The 15,765-nt window shown below is 31.8% G+C and overlaps 1 protein-coding gene across 1 annotated transcript; it reads right to left on the bottom strand.

Moving 5' to 3' along the window:
• Positions 1 to 11: 11 nt before the first annotated feature.
• LOC124834603 (nuclear pore complex protein NUP93A-like) lies at positions 12 to 9,071 on the bottom strand. Its single transcript, XM_047309319.2, has 15 exons — positions 8,846 to 9,071; positions 8,493 to 8,584; positions 7,828 to 7,894; positions 7,458 to 7,517; positions 6,538 to 6,627; positions 5,108 to 5,377; positions 4,707 to 4,802; positions 4,441 to 4,569; positions 3,941 to 3,994; positions 3,771 to 3,854; positions 3,513 to 3,599; positions 2,537 to 3,439; positions 1,856 to 2,037; positions 1,005 to 1,296; positions 12 to 386 (listed from the first exon to the last, which is right to left on the bottom strand). Exons 1-15 carry the CDS (start codon positions 8,942 to 8,944, stop codon positions 309 to 311), a joined length of 2,583 nt encoding a protein of 860 aa, XP_047165275.1. The 5' UTR covers positions 8,945 to 9,071; the 3' UTR covers positions 12 to 308.
• Between the last annotated feature and the right edge of the window lie 6,694 nt (positions 9,072 to 15,765).

Below are 15,765 nucleotides of genomic sequence, written 5' to 3' on the forward strand. Positions count from 1 at the left end.
TCCCACCAAAATAAAGAAAAAGACGCAAACAAGAACAGCATGATATTTGATATTGATGTCCTTGTTAATACTAATCCAACAGTATAATATTACCATTAGCTAAAACCAAAAAGTAAAGGGTGTGTGAACATTCATAAAGAGTGTGTTTCCTTTTCTAGTTCCTCCGACTGCATCCCCAGGAGGACCAGTAGGCAGGTCATTAAAGACTATTTTACATGTGTTGTACTACTGAACACCTTTAAACAAACATATTCTGTTGCCTTTCAAGAACTCAAAGGTAACTACAATTACCATCGCATAAGCTACTTTCACAACCTCTGGGCAACTCTCTCATACAAATCACGAGGCCAATTCCTCTTTAAATTATTTGCAATAAAAGTCGCAATCTGCAAAAAATAAAAAAGATTTAGCCATCACGAAACAAGAGCACATATTTGTTAAGTAAATATCAAATAGCACTGCAATCGTCAGACAACAAATGTAACTGGATACTACTACAACCTACAAATGCCCAAGCCATTATTTACCCTCCTCCGTCAAACAGAGGGTAAGCGAATATCTTCGTAACAATGTAAATTAAAATCTACCAACAATTGGAATGCTTTAGTTTTATTCCCACGTCAGTATTTCCTTTCCTTCTAGCATTGACAACAGATTTTATAAAAAATCAACCCAATGTTTCCTTCGTCTTCTTTCGTTATTTTTATACACAAACAGAAAACAGAACAAATGAATATTAACTACAACAAAAGTGATTAAGAGAAGAGTGGAAATTATTATCAAACATAGATTCATATTAACATATGAATACTGATTCTTAGGAAAGTTTCAAGATATGGGTTCGTAGATTTGACCATACAATACGGAAGGAATTTTTTAGATCTGTGACTGCTACCAACACATTACTTAATAAAAACATTAATCCGAATTATGGTATTTCAAAAAAAAAAGTGAAAAAAGCATGAAAATAGCCCAACCAACCATTGGTATCCACAAGATAATACCTTAGCCCTTAAGGCACGAAGCGATCCATCAGAGTCTGTCACATTGTCCAGACATGTGAGGGCAACTTTCAAAAGATCTGGAATACAAGCTTGGACATGTGAAGATAAATTTTCAAACGCTTCAACAGCACTATCAGGGCTTCGAGGATCTAGAGGAAGAAATGGAAGTTTAGCAACCTCCCTTAATGCATCGATATAATGCCCCAGTCTTGCTAATTTGTGAATTGACAATATTGACTCAAGTTGTCGTAACACAGTTTGCTGCTCAAAAACGTGTTCTCTCTCTTGAAGACTGCAAAAAGAATTCAATCAATCATTTTACTGAAAGATGGAATGCTGTCACGTTACATATAAATAATAACAATAATTTTGTATGGTTAAAAGCATTCATTAAATAATTCTGATTGAAGAGCCAACATGCAAACTATTAGGATCACCAATTCATTAAAATGTGCATCTTCAACTTCCAAAATCCTTCTGAGTTGCGGCAACTCAAGAAATAGTCAGGCCTCTTGGAATTTCCAAGTCCTACTTTAGGAATAGCAAACACCTAACCGAAATAACACCCATGGAACCAGTAAAGAGATGACCAATCCCGATGGTATTAAACCTGAATTCACTCCAATTATGCAAAAACTAGACATTAGGCCTGCTTTCCCCATGAGAATAGACGTGTTTAAAGAGCATAACATAATTAGGGTGAAATCATCACAGAATAAGTTCTACACGTGCCTCTAGGGTTCATATATTTCAAAGAATTAGCAGAGATGTAACAATGTCAATATCCCAGAGCAGAGTGCTATGAAATGAGGTACTAAGGTCTGGATTAAATATACAAGATTAAATATGACCTGACATCCGGATAATAAGTATATGTCTCCAAAATCTCATTGCCAGAATGAATGAGGCCAGCAGTCCGGCTTTCACCATCTAATCTTCCACGGAAAAGGGAACTAATAGCTTCAGAAAGGCATTTGTTGATGGTATCTAGAGCCATGGAGAAGGAACCAACTCTCTTCTGAATTTCTATAGACTAAACCAAAAGCAATATTAAGGTTAGATGAAAACTCAGTATTCCACAAGCAAAACAGAGAGGGGTAATGAATAAATGGATGATGGAAACGAAGTATGGCTAACATTATTGGTAATATAAATCTGGGAGTAAAGATACAAAACAACAAAGTAAAATGTGAAATTAATTAAAATTTATATGAAATCACATTTATTAAACTTTGAAAATGAATTCATGAACAATATCCCTGCACTAAAATAATGATTTAGCTCCACACCAGAAAAAGGAAGTCTAAGAGAAAACAAATAAAAATGAGCTCTAAATCTATAATGAAATGCTTTTCTATTCCAGCTACCTCTAGAATCTGATTATGATGTGTGAGATAATTTTTATCAGAAAGGTAGTGTGTTATAATTTGGCATTGGCAGGCAGACATTAAGGTGATGGCGAACAAAGACAATCCTTTTCCTATTTTCCCTCTAATAAACGAAAACAGTAACATAAGAAAGAAAGAAATTACTTTGTCATACATCCCAGCCTCCTGACACTGGCATGCAGCTTCAATTAAAAATTGTTCCCTGGCTTTTGGATCGGTCACAAAACGTCCCAATTCACCTTCTTCTCCTGAACCTCTTGCACCAAGTAAAAGATATATGCCTCCATCCCTTAATAATAGTTCAGTGAGAAGCTGCTTCAGCATCAGATTTCTCTGCCTCTGCTGATCAACATTACCTCTACCAGTCCATGACAACTGGCCCCCACCAACTGCTGCAGCAGCTTGTGCATAAAATTCTAGGGCCATTTGGAGATCACCAAGACGCAAATACATAGATCCATATTGCCTGATAATGGTGGATACTTCTGCATAAGCATCCATCATTCCAAACTTTTGCCCAGAACCAGCACCTTCAGAAAGGACCCCATGATCAGCTAGCACAATTGATAGGTGTACAGCATCAATGTTATATCCTTCATCTCCTGCTTCCTTAGACAAGTATAATACAGCTGGAAGCAACTGAATGCTTAAAAGCAAGATATAGGGATATACCAGAGGGTCTTTTCCATTTTTTGTATAGTATGAGGGCTCAAATTTATTCAGGTAACTTTGCAAATCATCCAGGCTGTACGGAATCAGACCATCGCTTAGAACAATGGATGAAGGTCCACTAGGACAATCCCGCACTGCTGACAATTTGAACCACAAGAAATCTTCTATTGTACTAAAGAGAGTTGGCTGATCTCTAAGCAGGCGATCAATATGTCTTCGGGAGCCTGATATGATGGCATACAAAAGTAACTTTTTCTTGTCATATGCAGTTCGACCAACCCGGTCACCAGTTCTCAACATTTTTTCACATTCCTCTGATGCAGTACTTGCGGTCTCTTTTGGGACCATCCCTCCAGTATTAATCCACTCTGTGAGCTGTCAAAAACAAGGAAATTGTTAAGATATATTATAGCCACAATCAGTAAGAAGTGGTGACCATAGTATGTACCAAAGGAACAAATTGATGTGAAGCACGTGAAGACAGGGCAATATTTCTTGCTTCATCGTAATAACCAGACCTCAGGCAAAAATATATCTGTCACCAAATAAATAAATGAAATAGTACAAGCTTAGCTCACCAATGTATTAATTTTAAGAAATAAAAAGGAAATATCAACGAACTGACTCAAATCAGGGAAAAATATATTCAAGAAAAAAAAATCAATTTAGTATAGCCAATTTAATAGTAAGTATCTGAGACTGAGACCTGCTGCCATGTGGTATCAATAGGAGGCTGCCTCCGAGCATCACTGGCATCAAAATCCAGTACTCCATAATCCCTCAACCGAATCTACATATAAATAACAAAAATAAGCAACCAATTGAAAACTCAATGCATGAAATTATTTATATGTCACTATTCAAATTGAGACAAACCCGAAGAAAGGCACGAATTCTTTGCAAATTCCCAACACCGCCACCAAGAGCAGCCTACCATTAGATAAAAAAGCCAACATAAATTTAGTTCTGATAACAAATACAAATTAATGCATACTCTTTATCTTATATGATAAAGAATACCAGAGATTAAAAAAAACACATTGACAGATGCTTGAAAAATACTTCACAGTTTCTAGAAGCATATCTAAATGTAGATTATCAACAGTAATAAATAAACAAGTGTAAACAATTTTTGTAAGATAAACATTGGCACAAACAATGCATAGGCTTTATTTATATTAATAAATAACTAATGGGAAGCAACGGAATTCTGAAAGCTTAACAAAAAGAAAATCTCCCTCAAAAGCATAGCCTGTGAGGGCAAGCAGTAGGCAGTAAAGAAAAGCAGAATTAACGGTCAACAAAAACAATAAGTACGGGAAAAATTATCAGCAGCCGCTAGTAGTACTAGTATGGAAATCCTGATAACAAATTACTTGTGCAGGATGGCTTTGTATGGTGTCCATTATGTATTTTTCATGTCCCCATTCAAGGTGGCGTCTTGCACCAATAATCAATGACATCCGTTTTGAAACACGTGGGGCTGAGTCCTCATCCATCAGCATCTGTTTCAATGAATTAAGTTATAGAGGATAAATAAAATGTTTACTTTGTGACAGGTAGAAGCAATAAAGTTGCATGCACACACATTATTTCTGATTTGTCTATTAATATTATAACAGTTTTCAACTACAAGAACAACCTGAACAAGGTGCCATATCTTTCGCATGGTTACTGATTTTCCACTACTAGCATCAATGCCCAAATTTTCATATGCACCCTTGAAAGCTGCTGCAGGCTAAGAACCATAAAAATTAACAAAAGTTAGCATACAAAGTTACAGGCATGTAAACACAAAAAGGTGTATATAGCCAAGATCTTTTGGGAAGATAGTATAGAAAACATGTCAAAAACATATAATGCGCTATTGTATATTCAAAATGAAGAATGGGCATGATATTGGATGAAAATTACAAAACACTATTTTGATGGAAATAAAAATTTTGATCACCAAAGCATGAGTTTTGAACAGGCAATATAATGCAGTTTAATCTAATACAGAAATGTCATAAATTTATGAGATGGAGAAAGTTGGGGACATACTTTAAATGGTAACCCAGACTTCCTTGCTTTATTCAGATTCTTCACTACCTCCGCATACACAGATGCCTTTTTCTCCACAATAGGTCTGCCAGTCAGAGGAACAATCTCCATACTAGAACTACCAGATGAAACTTGTGGAGTAGAAGACACAGATGCAATTTGACCTGGGAGGGTACCCAGAGTGCTGTTAGCAGCAATGTTTGTCCTAGGTAATGTTGAAATTCGACTTAAACTCTGAAGGAAATCACGCTTTTCTTTTTGCCAATCCTCCTGTCATAAAGTAAATTCTACTGCACAATAAGGAAGCTGAGCCAAAATTCACTCGACCCAATTTAATAATTGCAAGCAAATGTGAGATAAAATTATTTATTCGCTTCACTATGCTACCTCATTTCATATGTGAAGTTCCATGGATTAACCTAAGCATGTTCAATTAGAAAAACAATCATCTAAAAGGAATGCTTTTGTGAAAGTTAAGCACATCAGGAGACCTAATTGTCTTTCTTAGGACTGCTAAAAGCTATTAAGTTGCATGACTTGGGCAGAAATATTTTTTTTTCTTGTCCTTTTGTTTTCTCTTCATATTTATTTTTTCAGAAAAAATGAAGAAATTTCAGCGTAAATATGGACTAATAAGAAAGTTAATTCCACCCAAAAGGGAGATGTTCTCACTAACAAAGACACCAAAATAAAACATGGGAAAATAAACAATACTGTTAATACAATAAATATATTCAGTCTCTTTGTGATAAATTTGATTAAAATCTCACATCAACTACAAATATAATCAAAGTATACTATATAAGTAAATACAAATCTTATATTGAAATTAGGTTTTATGAAGTTTAATTAAGCTTAAAGTCTACTTTTTAAGATGGTATTAGAATCTATTTTAACAAGGTCTCTTGGGCATACCATACCATGTCATCCACAAATATCTAATCTCACATTTGAGATTCAATTTGTAGTATAAAGGGAGATGTATTGGAGATTTCACATCAATTAGAAATATAGTCAAATTATTATATATAAGAGAGGGCAAATCTCACTTTTTTAAGCTAGTTTTGCAAATTTCTTATGAAGTCTACTTTATAAGAAAGTTTACAGTCAAGTACTAAAAGGTCATACAAAATCTAAAGACATCTTGCGACAACTTAACAAATAAAAGAAAAGGCAGATATAACAATATAGGACAGATTTAATGTTTTCAGCAGTGTAACAATTATATAAGAACACACCAAGTGCACAAAAAAAAAATGGTTTACCAACATTATGCCAAAGATTCATATTTTGATAGCTTTATGAATATAACTTAGACAATACCAAAGATATCAGCAGTAAAATATAGAGAGAAACCAAATCCCAAATTAGAGGAAGATAATTGAGAACTTAATGAAGTATTATATCAGAAAAGACATTATTACACTAACCTCTAAAACTTTCATCATGTAATCATTGAAACTCCTGAGATTATCCTTTTGGGCTTCCTGTACGGCAGAGACCATTGCCATTTCATGAACCTAAGAGAAAAATATAGTACACTTATTGTCTCAATTCCATGAAAAAGGAGTAGATGTTCAGACAACAAAGTAAGATTTTATTGGTTTTACATAACAAGCAGCAGAACACCACATATATACTGAATACTATTGCTTATAGAACAAATATGGCAGTGGACATAAACAGCATGTAGATATAATAAAACAATGATGGCATAATATGGCTCATGTGCAAAACGAAAAACTACAAATAATAATTTCCATCAATAACAGATCACTCTTTAGCTCTAGTAGGATGTAATGTAATTGTTGGAGATCCCATATCAAGTAGAGATATAATCAAATTATAGTATATATGTTGTTGCAAATCTTAACTTTCAAACTAGTTTTGTGAAGTTAAGTTAAGCTTTAAAGTTTATTTTCTAAGATAATTCCAAAACCTATCATGGCAAGATTTGTTGGGCTCATCGTATCACCTACTACTAGACCACACTCGAATGTAGTCTCATGTTCAATATGTCCAGTCCTCAGCATGAAGGGGTGGTATCTTGGAGATCTAACATCAACTAAAGATATTGTTAAATTATAGTATATAAGTGGATATAAATTTCAAATTAAAGTCGGTTTTGTGAAACTGAATTAGGCTTAAAATTCATTTTCTAAAAATAATGAAGGAATTCAAAAAAACATAGTTCTAACACTATATTTGAATAAATAGAAATAAATATTTTTTGGTGCAAAATTTTGGAGTACATGGCATCTGCACTGATAAAATTGATCCATCCAAATAGAATCATTCTAATCTCTATACATCTAAAATTACTAGCAGCCAATCTGAAAGTGTAAATTACCTGCTGCAGATACTCTTCAACACTTGTTGCCTCGACAGGAAAAACATCCTCAAAAGTTGTCTATAGAGGGGAAAAGAAAAAAGGTACGGCATCAGCAAGATAGTAGCCATGTAACTTAAGTATAAGAGAAAACCACTTCAAAACAACTTGAAATGAACCTTCAAGGGAAATTAATTTTGCTAACTAACAAGTTACATCATGAAAAGTGGAAAACAAGTGTGTGAATAAAACTATGGCTCACAAAATGTATGAAACCTATAATGGAATGCATAAATTATCTACCTAACAGGCAAAAAATAGAATACTCAATAAGTCAAGCAAAGAGAAAATGGTCAGTGTATAAAATATTACAAGGTTGGTTAAGTAGTACCTTCAGTTCAAATGACTTCAGATCCCTTGCAAGTTGCTCTGCATTTATCCCCTCACGAGCAAGGAGCCTGTTCATGCAAAAGAAATAAGAAAGTGGTAATAATAATTGACTATGTGTTATCCTTTTACCACACATACTCTGCTTTAAGAAAAGATGGAAACGCATCTTATATGGATGTAAGAAGACAATCTACACATGTCCTATGAAGAAAAATATTGTGTTAAACGCATGGCCCTTTAAAAAGGGATAGAGGAAGACTAAAAGAAATCAAGTGGAAACTTGAAAATGGTATACCGTTAAGGAGTATTTTAGTTAACCATTGGCTTCCAGAATGATACATGATTGAGTTTAAATGAAATGCGTTAACAGCAACATTTCCTAGGTAGTTAGTCTTTGGTTAGTAGTTGAAACTGCCTTGGATAGTAGTTAATCAGTTGGTACATTGTAACAGAAAAAACTTCTTCCGTTGTCATCTATGTAACAGCACTCACTGTATCAGAATTCTTTTTCATCCAATAGTTTTGACAAAATGAAAATCTGGAATCCAAGTAGCCAACACCATTTGGAGGCAAAAAGGCTTGGCGAAGAAGTAAAAATCTTTCTAACAACTCAAAGCACTACAACTAGCCATAACATAATCCAAGATTTTTTATAGCCAAAGGTACCTTGTTGCAGCAATAGATTGAGAGGGTGCCTCAGTCCTTACGGTTTTGGATTTAATCTTCTTGGATAAGGATTCCAGTTGATCTAAGTTCCTCTGAACAACAAAAGAAAGTGAATTCAGAAACAGAGATATAAAAAAAATCTACATTCAATCATCAGTTATTAAGTAGTAACTTGTGACAAATCTAACTGACAGCAAGCCATGCGTATCCATTATCTTGAACAAATTGAAGCTATTCTTGGTTCACAGTCGAAATACACACTCGGCCTCCAAATTGATTCGGCGGCATTGCAATGAAATTCACAAATAAGCGATGAAAATGAAATGGTGAAGTGCGTTAGTTTGGAGAGAAACCTGAAGTGGAGGGAACTGAGCAGAAGGAGCAGCTTGTTCTAGAAGCTTCGTTGAAGAATGTAGAAGATCAGTCCAACTACTCAAGTCTTCGTTCGCCATGGCTCTCTCGCTGAAGCTTCGCGCAAGGAGAGGAATAAGAGTTTTGCAGGAAAACGCTCTTAAGCCCTAAAATTTGAAAAGTAAGGTTCGGTTCTGCACCAAGAAAGGACGCACCCAGACCGACGGGTTTCTCGGACCGGATTCAAATTACCAAACATACTAGTTTATATTTATTATAAATATTCCATAAAAAAGTTACACACTATTATTCCGTTATAAATTGTTATAAATATAATTTTTAAATAATTATTTCAAAATTAATAATTTTATTGCATAAAGAATATGAAAATAATTGTGTAAGAAATAATTACATTAGTAAGATATCTCATTATATTAAAAATACATAAGTGATAAAAATAAAGCTGGTTTCAAATGGAAAACTCCACATTTAATTTACTATGAAAAATATTTATGTCCAAAAAAATAAAATTTTATTTTAAATTTTCTTTATAAATATTTATATAAAATAAATATAAAATTAAAATAATTGTTGGATAGGATATTCGAACATGTAATTTTTGTATAAAAATTATAATATTTTAATTTCTACAAATAATGTATTATTTCTTTATGTTAATATGAATGCTGTGAAATAACTCCATAATGTTTTATATGTGTAAACTAAATATGGATTTATTTAATGAAGAAAATATATCAAAGATTCTAAAATTAATATAATATGAGTGTGAATAAGAATGACTTATGTGTAAGTCGATCAAAACTTTTAAATTTAAAAGAAAAATAAACAAAATAAAATATAAGTCTGGTTAGTTTTATAGACGAATGACACAACAACAATACCACCATAATATAAATATATAAAAAATTAATATCATTTTTAACTCAAAAATTTTAAGATTATAGATAAATTTTTATTTTTATATAATACTTTATTTTTTTATTTCTGTTTAACGTAAGATTTAAATTCATATTTTCAATCCAAACAACCTTTTATAATATACAAATTATATTTTATGTATCTTTGGGGAAAAAGTTATTACAGCGTTGACATTGTAATTATGTTTATTATTTCTTGTTTAGATTAGTCGTAATGTAAATTAAATGAATCAGGATCATAATGTGTTTTTCAGTTTGTTAAGATTATTTGTAATCTGAATTAAATGAGTCATAACCGCAATGCCTTTTTTTCGGTAGTTCTTCACGTTTTTAATCGCGCTTAAACAATTCGTAGTTCGTCACTTCATTAATTGGCATTGTTGTGACCTTTGGTAGAAGAAATTCAGAATTTAATATAATAGAAACAAAAAAAATTAGATGCTGAAAAAAAAAATAGAATAAAATTATATTTTCCTTATAATTGGATTACATTCGGCTTAATTTTAGCATGCCTCATCTCTTACCACAGTAACTTGACCAGAATGATTATTAAAAAGTGTTTACTAGTTGACAATTTGTCTTTCTTAATTTTAATTTTATTTATTTATATATTTACTTCTGTAAGGGTCTGAAAATATATGGCAGTTGGGCCTTATGTTGAAGCAGTCAGGCCCATAACACTAAGGGCACTATGACCTTAGGAAGGACTTTTCAAATCTGAGTTCATTATCTCAGCTTCCCATTATCTCTCTAAAAAGCTTGTTCCTCCATTTCTCTCTGCCTTCTCTCTGACATTCTTTTACATTTAGTGGTTGCATGTTGGATTAGGTGGTGCTCAAGTGACCGCGACGTAAAGACCTTCGCAACCATTCGAATAGATTATCATTCTTCAGCGGGTAAGTAGCTATTCACTGTTCTCCGCTGTTTGGGACCTAGGGCAAGTTGCATGTGCCTAGTGTACCCTCCTTTACGTTTTCCTCCGTTCATTCTAGCTCTAAGAGTTGTTCTTGATCACCGCATTGCGGATTGTAGGGTGTTGTCTAGATTATTCGCGTGTGGGATACTGGAGTTGCGGGTCTTTGAGCTGAGCAAAGAAGTTTCAAGGTAAGGGGAGTTAGATATTGTTTTCAATTTGCTTGCAGTATTTATAAGTATGTTAAATTCCTTAATGGGTGTGCTGTTTGATTTGCTTGTTTAAGCTCTAAAGTGAGTAAAATTATGGTGTTTTAGGTCACTCTGAGAGGAAGTGAGGTAGTGATTTTGGGCATTTGAGGTCTAAAGCGCAACTGGGTTGTTGGGGGCAGTCTTAGCAAGTGGGTTGTGACTTGTTTGAGTCACTAAATTGATCAAAATAGGTGCAAAGCAGTAGGACTGGGTTTTGAATCCCTAAGTTGGGAAAATTGGTGTTTTAGAGTTGAAATTGAGTCTTAATCACTTTAAAATGGTAGTAGGAATGTTCATAATCATTTAGATGAGTTTAATTAAGTATAAAGCAAAAATTAAGGGTGTTAGAAGTTAGTAAAAATGGTTAGGAATGATTATGTTAGGTGTTGTTCGTAATTTTGCAGAATTATGCAGTTTCGCAACTGATAACCGTTCGGCCATGCGTTATTGAGCGTTCGGTCATAATAGCGTTCGGTCTTAGTGCTCGGTCTTAAGCAGAGTTTGGCCTTAGTGCTCGGTCTTGTTAGCGTTCGGTCTTAGTGGATGGTTTCTTAAGTAGCGTACGGTCTTAGTGGGTGATCTTGGTAGCGTTCGGTCTTAGTGGATGGTCTCTCAGGTAGCATTCAATCTCTTAAAGAAAGTTCGGTCTCTTAAGTAGCGTACGATCTTAGTGGGTGGTCTTGGTAGCGTTCGGTCTTAGTGGATGGTCTCTCAGGTAGCGTTCAGTCTCTTAAGGAGAGTTCGGTCTCTTAAGTAGTGTTCGGTCTTTCTTAGTGAGCGGTCTTGAATAATGTTCGGTCACTTCTTCAGTCTTACCATTTATGGACCGTTCGGTCCTGTCATTTGGGAAGTGAGATACCGTTCGGTCTCCACCATTCACAGGGTGTTCGATCTTGCACATTATGTGTTGATGTTTTCTGTTCGACCTATATTCCTATTTATTCCAGTATGCTATTTAACATGTTGGTGTTAAAGTGGAAAGTATTAGTATTGGACGTAATTCCATGATCCTTAAGGGGGATACATGGTGATGCCCTTTCAGTGTGTTTAGAATGATTTGCATGGTAGCTCAATCTTGGGGGTTTTCCTGACGCTCCAATGGCCTTTCATTCTCAAGTAGAGAGGACTGATCCATGTGGTGAGGAGTAACAGGAAGTCCTAGTCTTGGGTGCTTCCAGTATGGCCCAAGTGAGTGATAACGGACTAACCTCGTGAGTGTGGTAGGGTGAAACCCATTGGCAATGACTTTGCAAAGCAGTAGAAGCCACCACGAGTGCATAACCGTCCATAGCTCGACAATCATTCTAAGTTCGGACGAGTCAAGTTTAAGTGCAACAAGTCATGTTTGTGTAGTATAGTATATTCGTCTTTACTTGCATGTTGCCTATGATTGTTATAACATGATTTTTATATCTAACTCACCCTTGCTTGTGTGTTTGGGTTTGTTTGGGTACGCTTTCTTTTGCAATAATCATCCACTTGGATGTGAGCAGAGATGAATGAGGTGCCTCTGGAGCAGGCTTTGGAGGAAGATGATACTGTTGCTTAGTCTCTTAGGATTCTATCAGTCATTCCTTATCTTTTGAAATACTCTAGTATGTTTAAATTCTGACTCCTTATCGGATGATACGCTTAACAAACTTTATTTATAGTTTACTTTAACTGTTCTCTTTTATTTAAATGTGAACTTACTATATGTTATATGCTTCTATATAATCTGGGATGTTACAACTTCACTATAATCTTTATGTAAATACAAATATATTTATAATTTATAAATTTATATGCAAAATTATAATTCATCTATATTTTTAATTTTTATATATTTTAGTGTCCAAGTTTTAAAAATAATTTGACCTCTCAATCCAACATCATTATATATTAGTTAAAAAATAATATTTTAGGTTTGCAATTAAATTTAAATATGTCTATGTAAATAGTTTACATATCAATATAAAACGTTATTTAATCACTAAAAAAAATTAACATTGTTGAATTAATAAAACTATATTTATTTATGTTTAAAACTTGGAGATCACACTATCAAATTTTATGATAAAAATGAAATTCAATTTTATACAATAATTTATAAACTAAAAACATATTTAATTCTAAAAAAAATACGTATACTATGTCAAAATGTTATAAAAAAATTTGTGTTAATGTATCTTTGTCCTACAAGTTGATGATGTGATTTTATCATTTTACTAAGCACAATTTTATTTCATTTTTTCTGTTATCATTAAATATAAGCCACACAAACAAGACAGAGAGAATTTAAAGGTTAATATAGAAAATCAAATACAAAGAACAATTTACCATTATGTATTTGTGAGAGATAAATTATCTTACACATTTTAAGGAATTTTATCTATCATTTCATAAGGAAACAATTAAATATATGTTACCACACTATTTAAGAAGTAGTAAGAAATAATAAACATGACATATATAAAGTATTGACACAAATGTTTGGTAGAGAAAATTCTTATTGATACTAGTTAAAAAACAGCTCAATTCATAATCTCAGTGATGTGAGTGGAAAATAACTTTAATTTAAAATAATTCAAGTTGACATTGATAAGGAGATCTTACTTGAAATTTAAAAAAAAAAATATCATTTAAATTATATTTTAAATAAAGTTTTTTGAGAAACAACATTGACCAATATAAAAAAAACTTGATGAAAATAATTTTTCTCCAGCGTTAATAACAGAAGATGTCGAATTAACAACACTTTAATTTAAAGTAAATCAACAATATCTCAATTAAAATTAAAAACAGTAATATCCTAATTAAAATTAAACTTAAGAGAAAAAATAAAAATAAACAACCTAAAACTGAAATAAAAATATATAAATTATAAAAAATTATAATTTGTAATAAATTTTTTATTATACATTTTCAAAATTTTTAAATCTTTTATGAAAATAACTTATTTTTGTTTAAATAACTTTAAATTAGTGTGAAATCAACATATTCTTCAAAATATTGTCATCTATCAAAACTAATTTTAATTTTCACTTAAAATTAATAACAATAATATATAAGTGAATTTCTGAAAATATAAGACTCTGGAGTTCTTATAGAAGTATAATATTATAGTATATAATACAAATAAATATTTCATATTTACTAAGTGCAGTGGAAGTGTGACATGTATAGCACATGATTAAGCTCATATTTTAATAGTGCAGAGATTCCTGAAACTTTAATCGGTCTTTTTATCCCATTTTCTAATGTACCTTTTCCTTTGTGTCCTCCACATTGGATCTTGGTGACCATCTTTATCATTTGTGCACAAAGTTCCAATGTGTGAAACACTGCTTTTTTTATTAAATGGTCCTCTCCCATTAACTTACAAAACTTTATTACTTTTTCTCCCATAGGGTTAAACATGTTTTTAGTCCTTAAACTATTGGTCGTTTCTGATTTTCGTCCCTCTCTTAAAATAAGGTACAATTTGATTCTCATTCTTTTCAAAATTTTAGTTTTAGTTCTCGAAAATTAATCTCGAAAACTACCACATTTTTAACAGTGTTAATTTTCGAGAACTAAAACCAAAATTGTGAAAAGAATGAGGACCAAATTGTACTTTATTTTGAAAGAGAGACGAAAACCAGAAACGATCAATAGTTTAGGGACTAAAAACATATTTAACCCAAATTTAAAAGATATTGAAAAAAAAGAAAAGAGTGTACTTTGTTTGGTTTAATCTATAAGCAGTCTGAAATAATATAAAATAATGAAATCAGTTTAATGTAGAAATGGATAGAAATGAGTATTAACGGAGAAAATAAAAATAAAATCAACGAACAAATATACTTCGAAAATACCTACATTTTTTGAGTGTCTTAAACATATTTGTGAAAGTTTAGGATTGATAAAAATATATATTTTTGAATATTAAAAATATAAGTAAAGTTATCAGTCATGTAAATTATCTAACCCAATAAATGGATTTCATAAGTGGCAAGACTTAACAAAATTTAGAAGTGTCAAAATAAATCTATAAAATTTTTAAAGAGACAAAATATATTAAAATTAAATAAATAATATATATTAAATTTTGGTTTACACCAATATATTGTTATTGTAAATTATATTTATAAACAGATTATAGAACTTTTAGTTTGATTAAATAATTTTCTGCATTTTTCTTTTTCGTAGTCCCCAACGTGCTATTTAGTGTTTTGTGACATGCATGAGAGTTAATTTTTGATTTTCTGAATTTTCTTTTATTTTATTTTATAAGATTTTTATTATGGTTAATAATTCCACGATAACTAAAGATAAAATCAATTTATAATATACAAAATAAGATGTAAATCTTTTCTTTCAATCAATCTGATTTTAAACTCACTTCCTAATAACTACTTCATCATGCATTTATGAATAATAATCCAAATAAAATCTTATTATAATTAAGCTAAGTTTAAATTCAAAATTCAATAAAAAGTAAGTAATTACAAGTTAATTAATAGTTAGAATGACGTCTATATAATTTTGATTACAGAAGACGTTTGGATATTTTAGCAATGAAATTATTATATACAACCGTAGAAAACTTCGTTAGAAAAATTGGAAATGTTTTTTATAAATATTATTTATCATACATTAAGGTAAAATATTAATTAAAAGTTGAGTAAAAAATAATCTTGTATTTTTATGATATAATAAATATATATTTTTTTAAATACTACTATTTTTACATGGTGTATAAGTGCACAGTGAAAACCCCCTAAGTTAATATTAAAATTAAAGTTTACATAGATAAATAAATTTGTAATATCTTTTACATTTATCAGTGAAAAGACAAA

The sequence above is a fragment of the Vigna umbellata genome, chromosome 6 (genome assembly GCF_029865625.1).
Source record: "Vigna umbellata cultivar VRB3 chromosome 6, Vumbellata_1.0, whole genome shotgun sequence".
NCBI classification, from domain to species: domain Eukaryota; kingdom Viridiplantae; phylum Streptophyta; class Magnoliopsida; order Fabales; family Fabaceae; genus Vigna; species Vigna umbellata.

Bases quoted from the DNA above. Each gene is read 5' to 3' on its own strand.
- LOC124834603 (XM_047309319.2), bottom strand. From the start codon at position 8,944: ATGGCGAACGAAGACTTGAGTAGTTGGACTGATCTTCTACATTCTTCA. The intron at 7,895-8,492 runs GTACCTTTGGCT...TTGCATGAACAG, and splicing joins CAATCTATTGCTGCAACAAG to GCTCCTTGCTCGTGAGGGGA. The intron at 387-1,004 runs GTATTATCTTGT...TATTTTTTGCAG, and splicing joins TTCGTGCCTTAAGGGCTAAG to ATTGCGACTTTTATTGCAAA.